Below are 16,162 nucleotides of genomic sequence, written 5' to 3' on the forward strand. Positions count from 1 at the left end.
GTCAAAGTCCAAGGTCAAAAGGACAGAAGTAATGGATCTTCAGACATGATCTTTAAAATGAGGTAGGTTCCATAACTTATTAGTAAATGGAATGACATACAAACCTCACTTCTATTAATGTCTAGGGCCGAAGGTGTTTTGCATAGGCCACCATTTCAACTGGTGACATCTCCACAAGATTGAAAACTTCTTAAATGGGATGTATATGAGCACTTAATCAATAAATCATCATATTCTTTGCTCTCAAGAAAATCATAAGGCTTTCTCAAAGAATTTCTCTCCAGAGTCTCTCAGATTCCAGAACATCTGTACGGAATAATCAGAAGGTAAAATAAAACTCTGTCAATAAATCAATTGTTCCAGGAGCCTTCTCCTGCCAGACCATACCTCAGACAACAGACAGAGCTAAAGACTCAAAGAAACCCCTCCAACAAAATAGACTGTAGACATAGCTAAATACCCGAGGGAACCCCTCAAACAAAATAGACTGTAGACATAGCTAAATATCCAATGGAACCCCTCCAACAAAATAGACTGTATAGACAGAGCTAAATACCCGAGGGAACCCCTCCAACAAAATAGACTGTAGACAGAGCTAAATACCCAGGGGACCCCCTTCAACAAAGATGTCTAGTGAAGTAAGTAAGAGGAAAACAATCCACCTTAATTAACTGCCATTACAATACTGTACAGGGTCTCAAATAAGGAATTTTTTGTTTTCTGACTACTTTAAATACCATTCAATTGTAAGTTGAGAGAACTCTAGAGGATAAGATCGAAAGAAAAAAAAATAGTTTCACAAATACTGAGGAGATGGACAGTAAATATTGCATTGCCACCTCCTTTATATGTCACTGTCCCATGGTAGTATTATCAACATACAATCACAACTATGTAGGTATCAATATGTTCAATTCAGCCATCATCTATGAAAACCTGGGTTTTCACTATATATGGGAATGCTTATGCTTTAACTGTGTGCTCCTGTGGTTCTTGAGACACTCATAAAGAAAACAATCTCAGATATTCACATAACATGGGTGACTAGCCTTTCATCAAACCAAGCTTTTGTAACTTGCTTGATTGATAAGCAGTACGATATTGATCTTGTAGCAAGTCTATTATGTTTAAGGCATAAAGTTTAGGCTTTGAATTTGTCTTTCATTTGTTATTTTTGAAGATAATGAAAGTTTTAAATAAAACTTTGCCATAAAATGAACATGAAGATTTTTTTTCAATTTTCTGAAAAGCCAATACAGTTATGTCTCAAGTCTTCAATTGTCTGAGACCACTCCAAACCAACATCCAATAACGTCTATAATTAACGGTGTAACAGTATGTTAAATTGTTTTGAGACAAGTTCTTCCCAATAATCATGATTATAAATATCTGACAGAGTTTCTATAAAAAGTGCATTCTTGTTCAAGTGCAATTTAAAATTTATCAGAAAAACATTTGATATATCTCCTTCCAATGAAGTTAACAGGAATAGTGTGGTAACATGCTAAATTGTGTTTGTGCAGATGAATAAGCAGTTAAAAGAGGTTACGCATGTAATTATTTATATCCGGATCAAAGTGCTCTTTTGCGAGGGGATGTTTGGCACTGCAGTCCCTCATAATGTAATTGTAACATCAACAACATAATCAGACCACTGTTACAATAGGTGTTTACTGTACACAGGCAGTTTATGGACCAATATCATTTTGTGTGGTGCTGCTGCTGCACAAAATACACACTCGGAAATATAAAGCAGAATAAGAAATTACAAAACATTAACCATGATGGTGATGTAAATAATTAATGTTTCTAACTTTAACAAGGTCTTTTTCATTAACTCCTGCAGTTATTGATTTCTTTTTTATTACGCTGTCTTCAGTTAAGAAAACTCTTAATTCTAACAGTAAGCAAGTTTTTAAGATGCCATTTGGCTAAATCTGCAACATTCATCATCTTGATTCATTTTATCTATTTATGTATACATGTAAACTATACCGTTTTTTTAAATTATTTTTTTTCTTTTTTTAATTTATGCATGACTGTGTATAATTGTATTTGTTAAAGACTGAATCGGATATTGTCAGTATTCAAAGATTTTTTTTCAAAGTTAAAGAACTCACATTAATGTGTTTTTTATATGATGCCTCTTTTTTTAATAAACTGTCAATGTGATATATTATTTTTTGAAACTTTTGGAATCACAAAAAATAAGTAAAAAATTTCCCAAATTGCAAACATTTCTAGGTTAATGGGAAGCTAGCTGCATGCGTACGTGTTACAGATAAATTTCCATCAAATGTCATATCAGAAATGCTTAAGAATCAATAAAATATAAAATAAAATAACAACTTGTGTACACATTTCTACTTAAAGGTTTAGTGTATATACTTTCTTAATAATCCATCACAGTTACAGTAATTGTAAATTGAAAATAGCAATAGGATTCCTTAAACTCTAGATTAAGGGCCGTTTCTGGCCCTCATTTCACAGCTCTGAGAACAATACACTATTAGTTCATAATCAGTCATTATGCATGTACACAGATCGTCCAACTCTGAATTTCCATAATTCTATTGATTTTTCCTGTAAACTTCAGAAAACACAGAATCTATTTGCCAGCCTTCTATATGTTCTATGAGCAATTTATCTCTGTTTACTACTAATTAACTTCACCTTAACATAAACCAAAACTCAAACTGAAAGTTAGGCCTCCTTTATTTTAGTAATTTACACTGTGTAAAGCAAAGATATCATAAGGATTATAAAAAAATTCATAAAAAATTCAAAATAATTAAATTTAGAAAATTATTCTACATGGATTGTCTTTTGCTGTTAATCAGATACAACTGCATTAATGGCTGTTTCACTATATGTGCATTTTCGAAAATTGGCCCTACTGTTTCTTAAAGCTGCTTTGGATTCGTACCTTTTCACCACGTCTCTGAGAGACAACACAACTCTCTACAGCATACCACAGATCACCACAAACTACCACACACTTACCTTTTCGTGAGGTCTGGCCTCAGACAGACAACACAGCACGCCACAGATCACCACAAACATCCACCACTTCATTGTGAAAGCCGGTTCTGAAACCAACAGCAAAACAACACAGATATATAGCAATTAAACATAATGTATTTCATGTTAAATATATATTTTTTTAATTTTGAAAGCTTACTAGATTACAGAAATATTTACATTAATAGAAGGTGTCAACATTTTAACATCTAAATACATGTATACTCTTCATTAAATTTTTATCATAATATTACGTAATTCTTAATAGTTTGCAATCCAGTTAAAACTACATCTAATATAATGAAAAGTTCTGCAGAAACCGATATCATATGTTATGCATGCATTATTGCATTGTAATTTACAAAATATTAATTCTAAAACTCCTGAAATAATTGTTCTAATATTTTCAATAAATTTTGAACATCCATGATTGATGAAGCTGTAGGAGATATCAATAAATCCATAATCAGGTATATCGAAAGCCTGTATAAACAGCCAATATCAATTTCATCCTACAAGATGTAACAATTTAGCTTCATAAAAATTGGTCATAAAACATAATGCGCTCTAGATTTTCATACTTACCAACTTCTTAGAAAATACGCCAGACATGTATCTAAAATGAACAGAAATTTCCCATTAAACACCAACCACTTCTGAGCCAGCATCAATAATGCTAAAGCAAAAATATTTCAGCTCTGCAATGCAATATTGATTTCTTGAACTAACAAAGCTCTCATGCGAGAATAATCGAGGGGTTCTGACGTCCCATCAAAGGGCACGTCCCACGAACGCTGACCCAAATCACACCTCTCAACCTGAAGAGTGCTTCCTCCAACAGTCCTAACATACCGTAATTGAGGAAAGTCTTTTCATTTCCGAACACAGATTAAAATCACTGAATACTAAAGCTATTTTTTTTCCACATCAATCATTTTTGTAACAAAGCTGGCATTTACTGTGCTTTACGCCATTTGCCATCTTCCGTAATTTAATTGAAAAAACAGGCTGATTTTTTAATTGGTTTATTTACCTGCAGGATGAAGGTTTATAGCGGCATCATAATGGATACAAAAAGGTTTGGATCCAATTACTGTGGCCTTGAAAACAAGTAATCAGCGGAGCATGCCCCGATACCTGTGTAAGGTGGGCTGAGTTTTTTTGTATCTTATTACATCAAAATCTTAAAAACATAACTCCCTTTTTAATCTTATAAGGTATTTCATAATATAAGGCATATGCACTGAATCAATCTTGGTCTTGTCAAATTCATAGAAACTGATATTCCCAGGTCGTGATGTCGTATATATGATCTATTAAATTTTGTCCATGGCAATTATGAAAATTGTGTAACTGATATATTAAAATGCCCTTAAATCAGTCATATTTAATTCAAATCTAATATTGGTTTAATTTGAATTTTTATACCTAGTACATATATATTGTAATTTTTTTTTTGTACACATAATTGTTTTTGTTGAGACATCATCAGAAGTTTGGGATGAATATTCTGCATGACCTTTGCTCCATGTCACAGTGAAAGGAGAAAGGATCTAAGTGTTATTGATGTTATGACTAACCATGGCTAAAAAACATTTTATAACACATTTATTCCTTATTTCATGCATATATATGTATATTAAAATTTACCATGGACCTAAAAAAAAAATAAAACACATTTTTTATTTAAAAAAACAATACAATATTAAAAATGAATCAGTACTAGTATCAACCTCCTTATTTACTTTTTTAAAACAATAATATACAGCACTTGTACTTTATGATTGTTTAGGCTTAGAGAAAATTCTAAGTGTATGGATCTAATCTCAATCTATTTTAAGCCCAAATATTACGGTAAACCAGGAGTTATCTCTAAACATGTGAAATCTCAAGAGCAGACTGTGATAGCTACACTATTTCTGTCTCAAACAACAGATTTAGCCTGAAAAGGTCTTGAATGAATCTTACCCTCTCAAATCAATACAATAAGCTATACATATATTAGGTCTGCAATTCAACTAGACAAGGCTACCCCCGGTAATTCCTTTGGCCATCTTATATATTCATATAATTTTTTTATATATACATTGAATTAAATGTGGAAAATAGATTAAAAAAATATACATATGCAAGTTCTCTAAAATTTATGTTTTGTGTCCCTTCTCAATGAAAATTCATCCAGCTGTCTTTAAAAAATGGTTAATGCATCAGCATGACTACCAAATGGCTTAATAATCAACCCTTGGATCCAGCTCCTGAAATCAGGTAATAGATTCTAGCTGTCCCAGCTGAACATGTTGAAAATTTACTTTTTCAAAAAAAAAAAAGTTAGATAAAAATTTCAAAACAACACGCACATTGATTTTTTTTTTCTGTGCTTTTTATATTACATATTAAAACTTTAATTTCTAGACTTTAATGATAAAGATGAGAATAGAAAATTAGCCTTCAATGGCTTCATTCAATCTTTACTGAAAGACTTCCTTTACCGATAACATGTTTAACCTTACTATTCCACTCGGAGTTGAATCAAACAGTTATAACTCACCAGTTAGCCGTTTTTTTTCTTTTCTTCAAACGTGTCCTGGCATCAGCTTTATACTACTCTATATTATAATAAACATTCAAATTCTAAAACATGAAAAATCAAAAAGTCCGCGAAAGCAGTGAATGAAATAAAGGGCAGATAACCCAGTTATCCGGTGGCATAGTTTTTGGCTATAAGCATGTTCGGTCCTAGCATATTCGGGTTCCATCGTTCATGGATTGCGTATCTACAAAATATATACAGAGTTAACGAACATTATTCAAGCTCAAAAGTCTGGACCAAGATAAAAAACAGTATTCAATCTCTTAAAGGCAGAGATTTTTTACCGGCAGGTAAATTCCAGGTGAGGGAGGGGCTTATTTTGTACAGATGTGAATGTCTTAGGGGCTAGCAGTCTACCTGTGGTCATCTGTCTCCTAATCCCTATACACAGGAAGTGATTTAATACACAGTGAAATACCCCAGGTGTCAAACTTTACCTGTATTGGAGATTTTGAAGCAATTTTAAATTAGAAGTGAAAAGTTAAAAGTAAAGTTTTTTCTCAATAATCCATCTTTATTTATTTTTGAATGTTTGAAAACACCCTACCCATTCCAAAAATTATTATGATATCATAAAATAAATTCAAATCTTAAAAGTTTCAAATCTTAAAACATTTTAAGATTATTTTAGATGTCAGTGTATGTGTTAAAATAAATTTAAAAAACAAAACTCCAGTAATACCAAATTAGACTTGATTCACTCATCCCCGGGATCCCACTCTATTAGATAAAAAAGGTCTTGTTAACTATATTTCATCAAAAAATATAGTAGCTTTATCCTAATCTTAATAAGGCTTTGTCACCATGAAACATGCTAAAAAGATTGCTTGAAAATTCTCATCTGAATAACAAAGGAAAATAATTATAAGCGACCCATAATAAGAAACATTCATAAATATTTTTAAAATTTTATTACTTCACAAAGTGCTGCTCTAAACTTTTAAAGTCAGTTACATTTCCAGTTTAGGCTTACCGTTTAGCATATGTTAAAATTAATTTCAAAATTTCTTTTCTAAAAAAGTTTTAATGTACCAAAGTTGAATATTTTAAAAGTGTATATTACATTATAATCCTTTTAAATACTAGAGGTATATTTAATTCATATATCATCAAGATAAAAATTTTCATAGCGATACAGTTTCTCTATACCACGTCCGATAAACAAAGGCAGAGGATCAAAGGATCAAAAGTTAATTTGAAGGTCCCCACGAGTACCAAACAAGCTGTACAGGGTATACACAGGGACCAGTAAGTAAATGTCAATCAAGTCCCAGCATCCAATGATGGACCTTCATGCAATTGATTGACAGGGCTACCCAGACAAGGTATTTTCGAAGGCGGTGCTTAAAATCTCTGCCCATTCAAACTAACCAGGAGCAGAGCAAACACAAAACATCAGAGGTGGAATCAGGTGCCATGAAGGAGTGAGCATCCCCTGCTGACCGGTCATACCCGCCGTGTTATCCTTGTCATGATCGGGAAATAACCTAAAAATTCACCGACCATTCCAGTAACAATAAGTTTGAAAAACGTCAGTCAGCACTTGACTTAATGCCGGATAGGTTGTATTAATTTGATTCCAAGGTCATGTGAATTTTAGTTAAACATCAGTACGATTGCAAGTGTTGGAAATAATCTGATATATTTTCCCTAAGTACAGCTGGTCACTATATAAAATGAATGTTATGCTTTTAGTATCGGGCTTGGGGCCATAAAACTGAGATGATCTTTGATCTCAAAGGAATTAATAGTGGGAAAGTGAAACTGATTGAAAGCAATTTAAGTGTTGTTTTTTTCTTTTCTCTTTTCTTTTTTTCCCCCTAAGCCAAGTCCCCAATACTTCAAACAGAATTGCATTTGAAAATCATTTTACCGTACTTGCAATTAGCTGCAGAGCTGTAGCTCTCCGAAAAATATATATTGACAGACCGGACTGTTAATATCATTATTATTTTTCGGTTAAACGACAATTATGTTACAGTGTTTGTGATTTGTGTCTTGCAGAAAGTGAGATAGAAACGGTATAGAAGAAATGATAAGAGGGGAATAATGAAAGAAGATAGAAAAAGGAAGGGGGAGAGAAAGATAGCCTCCCTGGGCATTATAAATCCCCTCCGTAGATCTAATAGAAGAAAATTAAGTGAAGAACACTGTATATCTTAAGAAAATGTTATCTAGACAGACTTTCTTGTAAGTAAATTTAAATACTAAATACTAAAATCTTAGTGGTTATGTCAAGCCAGGACACTTCATGATCCGATGCTTGGGAGGAGGGGGGGGGGGGGGCAAAAGTAAACGATATATTCTTCCAACAATCAAATATGTTAATAATGGTATTTATTGTTTTTGATGGCTTTTCATAAAATATGATTTACGTTTATAAATAGTTGTTAATCTTATTTTATATTTCCTTCCTAAAACTCATGACCAATGCTTCCCTGTTTATACCTACTCTGTTGGCAATGTAACTTCAGTTTGCTCAAGTTTTGACCTTGCATTGTTTCGTTGTCGATATATGTGAGATTTAGCTTACACTAAAAAGCAAACTCCTAGACCATGCACTTTCTCAACTCACCCCCTTAAGTTCCCAAAGTCTGATTTCTTTCCCGACTAGACCTATAAAATTTCACGCATCAACTTGTAAGGGAAGACCACTTGATGTTCTAATGGGGTGGGGATGAAGGCTGGCAAAATTAAATTTTCGATTTTTTATTTTCATATTAATCAAGGAAAGATTATTTATTTTCAAGATGACCAAGGACAGACTATACACGTATTTTCATCTTTTCTAAAAGAGTTTGACAATTCCAGCTTGCAGGAAGTGATTGATAAAGGTGAAGAAAGAAAAAGACGTGGAATAAAGAAAGAGGTGGAATAACGAAGGAGGGAGAAATATAAGATAGTACCAGATTATCAAAATCATGCAAATACTTTAGCAAAAATGCTATAGCAAAGGACTATATACATTCAGAGAGAAGACCACCCCCTTTCCAATATCTTATGGACCTGACTTCAAGGAACGTCTCATTGGCGGAACAAGGAATCTTGAACGGGGCCAGTTTGGGGTTGGGGTAGGGGCCCACGGCCATACCAAATAAATGATTTAATAAATATTATGTATATACCCTAGTTTGGACACAAAAGGAGGCCCCAACCCCCTGCCTCCTCTAAATCCGACAGTGGTTGTTAGGGCTTGTCCCGAGACAGTTAGATTATTCTAACTAGTTGTGGGAGGGGGTGAAGATGCAAGAAAAAAATTAAATTTTGGAGAATTGTGGATGCTCCTAAAATTATTTAACGGTTAAAAAGGCACAAAGAGAGACAACTCATTGTAAAATTTAATGGCTAGAACGGTTCGAAGTTGTTGTCACAAGGGGCATTTTAAAATTCTTTTCATTTACTAGTACATGTATTTGTCAGATTTCATACATATTTAAACTTAGTGAATCAACTTTTATAAGAATATTTACATTTTTATGGATAGAAAAACTTGATCAAGGTTTAACATGACCTTAGTATTATGGGAATCTTCATTCAGTCTAAGAGCAATTTGCTGCCCGTGTCCGGGAGAAACTATGATGGAGCAGACCAGGATTCGATCCGCTGCCCCCTAAACTTTGGACTTGAGCTCCCTGGCCAGTAATTAACATAGCTGATCACTACAATTTTCCTTGCCTAGATGTTTTGAAATTTGGGGATTGATGGGCAAAGGGGGGGGGGGGGGGCAAGAGATGAATATTCTCTATTATATAAAATAATGAACTTTCCAATTATTTAATCTAAGTTGTTGTTGAAGTGACATTTTCAAACCAACTCATCACTGACTCACAATACACATAGTGACTGTATTCTATATATTCCACTCACTAGTTCCTTCCTGGAAAGTATTACCATTATATATCTATTATAACAGTAAAGTACTTATGACTATAGATGCCAAGCTGAGCTTCTTCACTACCACCACACTTGTTCTTCCTCATAGAGATAGGAAAATTGAAATTCTCAGTTACATTATTTGAACAATCCTTGGCTTCGGACCTCTGATATTATGACACTCTCCTGAGTCAGAAACCTTTAGCTTATAACAGTGTACAAGGCCACAAATGTCTTGTGGACAAAAGGGATATATATCCTTTGCATGTAGAAAACCAAACTCTCAACTATTATTATTTCATTTTTTTATTCAACTATGCAGTTATATTCATACAAAGGAAATTCTTTTGCTGAAAAGTATAAACCCCCGACACAGAAATATATAAAACGAAAGCTGCATTTTTATGTCAGTTTAGCACTAAATCTTTGTTTCCTTTAAATTGACTGTAAAACAAGGAATTTACTGGGGAAAATTCAACATAGTATAAACAAATTACCAACAAAATTAAATATATAAAGACTATTCCATCATGGAAAACAATCCATAACGTGAGCACTGGTCAAAAACAATTTGAGTTAAATAAATTTTAATTCAACAAAATATAAAAAGAGCTTGCAATGTTGGCGGCAATTTCAGAATTATTAGCATACAGATTTTCTCCGACGTGAGAAAATACAACAGCTGATGGACAAGATATTAATCAAGAAAGACAAACTTAGTTATTCTTCACACAAATCTGACAAAATAAAAAAAATTGATGATTTCCTCATATACTTGTTTCAGTTCCATAAGATAATACCACTTAAAACAATACCAAATAATCAAGTTACAAAATATAATAATATAAAGGTGTCATTCCATCATTTTACTTCGTATTTCCCCCTGAAATTTTAATCCCCATGAAACAGAACAAACTGAGAAAAAAAAAAAATTGGTTACGAGTCAAGGGAAATTCACTCAACATTAGTTCCCCTTGTCTCTCTAGTCTGCCGGCATACCACTTACAGCATACCGTGGGAAAAGTGAAAATGTCAGAACATCAGATGCAATTTTTACATGTTTTCATTGGCTGTCTTTATGATGTCACATGGCATATTTAGCAGTCCATTCCTTGGCTGTGTTGTTGTATTTTTCCCTGTCCGTTTTGTAAATTCGGGCTATTTCTGGTACGAGAGGATCGTCAGGATTTGGGTCAGTTAGCAATGAACATATGGAAAGTAGTACTGTAAGGACAAATAACTGGATTTAATTTAAGTTCACAAACGTTTTAACCGACATTCACCATAAGCAGTGAATGTTTCACCATTTTGTTTGTGCAAGCATTAACTCAATGCATAAAACACTAATAATATTACAGACATTATATGTACACGACTTTCCTTCAATAAAATCCTCATCAAGTGCAGTATGAGGTTACCTTTTGATATTGTTAAAGCTGGGGACCACTGTGAACGTAATATATCCAGACAAATACTTCCATTACTGTTAATGTTTGGGTGATATATTCTTGTTGTAAAGGCAACCTAAAGAAAAATCAGAATCATTAAAACATGAACATCCATAGAAAACAAAATTATTTTTTTTTTGTGGGAAAAAATAATGAACTACTGTAAAATCACATATTTTCCTTGGGTCAAATTTTCGTGGTTTGAGAAAAAGCTCTTGATTCGTGGTGATTTGAATTCATGGATGAAGAACTGCTTAGTAGTTATGAATGTAACATTTTACATTTTGCAGTAAACATGAATTTGTGGGTCTATTCATACCTTGAAAACAACGAAAATTAAACCCCCACGAAAATTTGTAATTTCTCAGTATGTTTGTGACACTACAGCAGCTTTAAGATGCCTTTCTAAAAACACCAGCAACAAAATACTTCTTTAGTTCTGCCTTCAAAGAATTCATTTTTAATTCCCCAGGACTAATAGAACATAGATTAATTAATATTCAACATAAAGGGTATGACTTCCTTGTACATGTAGCTAATTTTACCTCTAAAAGTACACTGTGATACTTGTTTATTGACTTTAAAGTATAGGATAATTATTCTATTCAATGTTAATATTATTTCTCATTCATGTTAAAATTGACCATTAATAAAATTTACTACCTTGAGTGCAGTCAGTTTGGGTTTGTTCAACCAAAACATCACTATGCAAAAGAAATTTTGGGTGTAAGTACCCATTTCGCTAGCCTGTACAAACATTTTAAATGCCCAGAATTTTATCAAGTTATTTTATTCTTATTTGCATTTTCATGCCAAGGAAATGATCCAAAATCCATTCTATTGATCTATTGTCTCGCCATTAATATTGTTTTCAAACTGTACAATATCAGCAGTGATTGGGATAAGCACGCGCCCTGCGCCATAGTCGCATTAAATTTCAAAATGTCACATTAAAATTAAAATCGCTGCGCCACCGTGGCGCATATATAATCATACACTACATACTTTTAAACTTTGAGCTTTCTAAAAAGCGCTTGTAGTACTTCCCAAAACAATCGCTGTCAATTTAAGCTTGATAAAATAGTATTTAATGTCGTTCTATTAAAGCGTTCTTATGACTTTCTTTTCTCCAGTATCTAATCAAACAGTTACGTGTTTTCTGATTGGCTAATGCGCACGAAATAAACTCATGTCAGGCGTGCAGCATGCTGCCTAAGAAAATACCTCGTACTGATAAAAAGGCAGACTTTTCTTAATTTTTAACAATCCTAACAAATAGAATTCAAGTAAATCGGTAGAAAATGACCCGGAAGAAGTATAACATGCTGACAGAACGAATGGAGATGAATCTTGCGATAAGACTGATGTAGTCTCGGCGGAAATTTAACATGAATCGGAGGGAAGCGGTATTGATCTAAACCAGGCTTTCATTCATTTTAAAGATGTCAAACATCGGAGACAAAAAATAAAAAATTGAAATTAATTTGCAGTGTTCATTTATTTTCTGACACTTGTGAATTTAAATATACTAATTTTGTATCTTTTAATGTTGTCATTCTATAATTTGACAATTTCAATTAAGTCAACTGAAATTCTAACAGCAAGTAATCAATTGCAAGTTCGTAACTAGGAAATGTCCCATTAAAAAGTCTGTTTGGCGCATTGAATTTTGAAATGTCACATTGACACTGACTTGGAGTGCGCCATTGTCACATTTACTCCCTAGCTTATCCCAATCACTGTATAAGTGTCTCCTTCGCAAAAGATTTCCTTGGAAATCCTGGTAGAATAAACTGTCATTAAAACTTTATTTTGTGCTTCACTTTAGATGGAAAATCAAAGACTTCTAAGTACATTAATTGGTTTTATTTAATTTGATAATACAGAGGCTTCTGCCTAAGAATTTACATGCCCTTGGGCATGTGTGCAATTTCCACATGCCGCTTCCAATTTTAACAGATCCCTGGCTTCTGACTCCTGGGATATGTTAAAGACTGAGTTAAACAGAGGTCAAGGCATTGAGGTCATTAATATTCAAATCCAAAGAAAGTCTTGTCACAAAAAGTACACATGTAATATATATGTTATGTCCAAGGTTTAAGTTTTCAAAAGTAGGTCAAACTCTCAAATGTCAAAGTCTGGTCAAACGAATATATAAATGATAACTTAAGCCCTAGATCCAACTGTTTAAAAGTTTTGGCCAGGGTTAAAGTTTGGTAAATCATTGCAAAGGACCTCAAACAAGGCAAAGAAATAAAAATTCTTGGTACTTTTAACCAATATAAAAATATTAAATATGAAAGCCCTAGCACCAACCATTAAAAAGTTATGGACAAGGTTAAAGTTTCTGCAAACAAACAGATTGAATGATAAAATGGGTAAAATTAACAAACAAACATACGGACAGACCAAAAACTATATTGCCACAAAAGCTTTGAAATCTTAAAGGTAAAGAATGTATGATTATGTAAGACATTTATAAAATTACTCATGCATCATACAAAATTTCATGTGGCAGCCATTACTGAAGTACCTCACCTTAGGGGGTTTAAATGGATAATCTGTAGGGAAATGTATTGTTAGGAAAAATACTCCACCAGTAAATGGACTGTCGGTCTGTAAAACAGTAAAGACAATGGTCAATAAAAATAATTCGAGGCTCATTCCATCTTTAGTTAAAATAAATAAGCTAGCATTTTATATCATTTTTTTAAAAACATCTGAGTCACTTTGGCAGTTTCCATTTAACTATTAAGACTTACCGGACCCATTATTGTGGCTTGCCAGTGAAATACTGAAAAAAGAGAGGGGAAAAGTTAGTGGATTCAAAATAGACAAACTTGATGGCATAGTTTAGCGAGTATTATGATACGAATATATCAAGTTTACAATAAATTTAACTTTATTTTATTTAAACAAAAGCAGGGATTTATCTAGCCATTTTGTTTTACTACCGTTTTATATGTAAAGGGGAAATATGAGAGCCGCAGGCTCGATCTGAGCGCCGAAGGCGCGAGTATTCTAGGGGGGTCCGGGGGCATGCCCCCCCGGAAAATTTTTTTAAAAATGGAGCAAAATCCTGCATTCTTAGAGCTTCTGAGGGTCATTTGTAGACCTTTACAAAGGCCACAAAAACTTCACTTTTTAGGCAAAATACTAAATAACACACACAAAAAAAATTTAACCAGGTCAAGACTTTATTTAATTTTTTCTCTAAATATCCATCACAAATCAGTTTTTTTTATCATGTTTCACTGCTAACATTGTTTTTCTTGTTACTCCATTCTTCCGATTCATAGTGATGTAAGCTCCATCTTACTCATCTACACTTTTCTTTTTAACTCTGCAATTGCACTCGTATCTTTCGACATCATGGACTTGAGTGGACTTGGCACATGTTTACCGATCAATATCAAATAAAAGCTTGAATATTCTATTCTTTCTTTCAAAAGCGTTTGAATGACTAGGATGGTAAATTAGCTGTTAAACTTCAATCGGACAAAAACGGAAAATTTCAGAACGATACGATGTTTTAAATATTCTCCGTTTAATCGGAGAATTTTCTATCTGAAAAAGGGGAATTTTTGCACCTTTTTCAAGAGGGGAAAGGTACCGTTTACCGGTAGTAAAAACAGCCTTGATAAATCCCTGAAAAGTGAAATTTGAAGTGTAGGGCAAGTGAATCACTCTGTGCCTTTTGCTATATACATGCTTCCTGAGTAAAAATGTTACCTCATAAATGTATTCAATACAGTCTATTGGGGTTGCTGATAAAAACCTGTGAATTAAATGTTATTTACCAATGTAAGCAATACTACCATATTTCCAACAGAGATATTATAACTTACAATCATCACCCACAGGTCCTGCTGAGCATTGTGCTGGCGGGTCTCTGCCTAAGTCTGTTAACTCCTGAAAAAGAAATCAATAAACTTGGTATTTTCTGTTTATCGAAACCGAATTTTAGTGTATTTTCTGTAAATAATTTAATGTTATTAAATGTGTCAGTTATCATGTAATGCTTTTTGTTTGTCTTTTAGCTTTTAAGGGACCTTGTTAGATGCAAGATACTTCTGTATCATTTTAAAGGGTTTTTTGGTACTTTTGAATTTAATCATTACTTTTTTTCATTTTTCTAGTTCTTTATTTCCTTGACACTTTGACATATCATTATGACAAAGTCATGATTTTTTCTATTTGTCAAATTTTTCAATACATAATTTAAATAAAAATCATTTTTATCCAACTTGATTTATTGTGTAATAAAGACTGGTTTACTTTCTGTTTGATATATGTACACTGTATTTTGTAAATATGTACACTGTATTTCTTACACAATCTCTTATCATCCATTGTAACAATTAATTTTCTTGTCCTACAAAAGTAACAAAACTAGTCATATTTCCAAACCCCTTACTCATTTAGTAACCCCTGACATACGATTTTGAATGAGAGGCATAATTGAAAATGCTGTTCTGATTAAATCTCTACATTACTATTGGATGTTTGCATCATCAAACATGCTGGCATAACAATAACAACGTTATACCCCTTTCCTTTTGCAATCTCGTGGTCCCAAATAAGTCATTGCCAAATGAGTCTGCAGCGTTCATAAATTTAACAGCTATGTTTTCCAGTTCTATAAATATTCTTATTTTCGTTTTAACTTGTCATCTTTGGGTGTATCGACCTCGCTGAACTCCACCGAGATTTCATTGGTCATGCTACCTAATCATGTCAAAATCGCCAGTAAACGAACCATCCCTAAAATTTACAAGCTATAATAATTACATTTTCGAGAGAAAATAACGGAAAACATTTTTCTATGATTTCGGGGATCCCCACATTTCTGTTCAGTAGTTTTCGATGAAATAAAATGGCGGCCTACGGTTTACTGAGAGGTAAACCCCCTGTCGCCGGGAAACAAATAATAACACAAGTTTGACTAAATTTAAGCTTTTTGTAGAGTGTGTATGACTAAAAATAATAATGTTTCACATTAACATACCTTTTGAATTCTTTTTAACGCCATATTTGTGATATAATTTGTCTAAACAGACGGAAGGTTGTCTTCTTTGACCACTTCTTTCACTAAATCCCGGATATAAGAACAGCGCATGCGTGAATTTTTGTGCCATTGTTAGCATGGTTGGATTAGAACTTGGATTACATCTATCTTATTTTTAAATGGGATAAAAATAATTGTTAGTCAATATGGCTATTAAAATAT

At 33.1% G+C, this 16,162-nt stretch overlaps 2 protein-coding genes across 5 annotated transcripts in view; both read right to left on the reverse strand.

Annotated features, from left to right (window-relative positions):
• The window catches only part of LOC134252755 (follistatin-related protein 5-like), a 37,168-nt gene extending 33,018 nt beyond the window's left edge, over positions 1-4,150 (reverse strand). For 2 of the 4 annotated variants that reach the window (XM_062735259.1, XM_062735260.1), the window contains exons 1-2: positions 3,607-3,970; positions 3,004-3,089 (exon numbers count right to left, since the gene is read on the reverse strand). In XM_062735259.1, coding sequence (XP_062591243.1) covers positions 3,004-3,075 — 72 coding nt within the window. In that variant the 5' untranslated portion in view covers positions 3,076-3,089; positions 3,607-3,970. Of the gene's footprint in view, positions 1-3,003; positions 3,090-3,606; positions 3,971-4,054 lie in introns of those variants that run through there. The other 2 variants (XM_062735262.1, XM_062735263.1) reach the window with 2 other exon arrangements.
• A 5,622-nt stretch (positions 4,151-9,772) lies between these two features.
• Positions 9,773-16,059, reverse strand: LOC134252795 (ubiquitin-conjugating enzyme E2-17 kDa). The gene is made up of 6 exons (XM_062735316.1): positions 15,941-16,059; positions 14,781-14,844; positions 13,695-13,726; positions 13,471-13,548; positions 10,903-11,008; positions 9,773-10,708 (listed from the first exon to the last, which is right to left on the reverse strand). Exons 1-6 carry the CDS (start codon positions 15,962-15,964, stop codon positions 10,569-10,571), a joined length of 444 nt encoding a protein of 147 aa, XP_062591300.1. The 5' UTR covers positions 15,965-16,059; the 3' UTR covers positions 9,773-10,568.
• Between the last annotated feature and the right edge of the window lie 103 nt (positions 16,060-16,162).

This window comes from Saccostrea cucullata, unplaced genomic scaffold (assembly GCF_032062105.1).
Source record: "Saccostrea cucullata isolate Sc308-1 unplaced genomic scaffold, CSIRO_AGI_Scuc_v1 ctg101, whole genome shotgun sequence".
Classification (NCBI taxonomy): Eukaryota; Metazoa; Mollusca; class Bivalvia; order Ostreida; family Ostreidae; genus Saccostrea; species Saccostrea cuccullata.

Excerpts from the sequence above, each read along its gene's own strand:
- LOC134252795 (XM_062735316.1), bottom strand. The coding sequence starts at position 15,964 with ATGGCGTTAAAAAGAATTCAAAAG. Across the intron at positions 14,845-15,940 it reads CGTTAAAAAGAATTCAAAAG|GAGTTAACAGACTTAGGCAG; the intron begins GTATGTTAATGT and ends TTTCTTTTTCAG. Across the intron at positions 13,549-13,694 it reads AAGCCACAATAATGGGTCCG|ACCGACAGTCCATTTACTGG; the intron begins GTAAGTCTTAAT and ends ACTGTTTTACAG.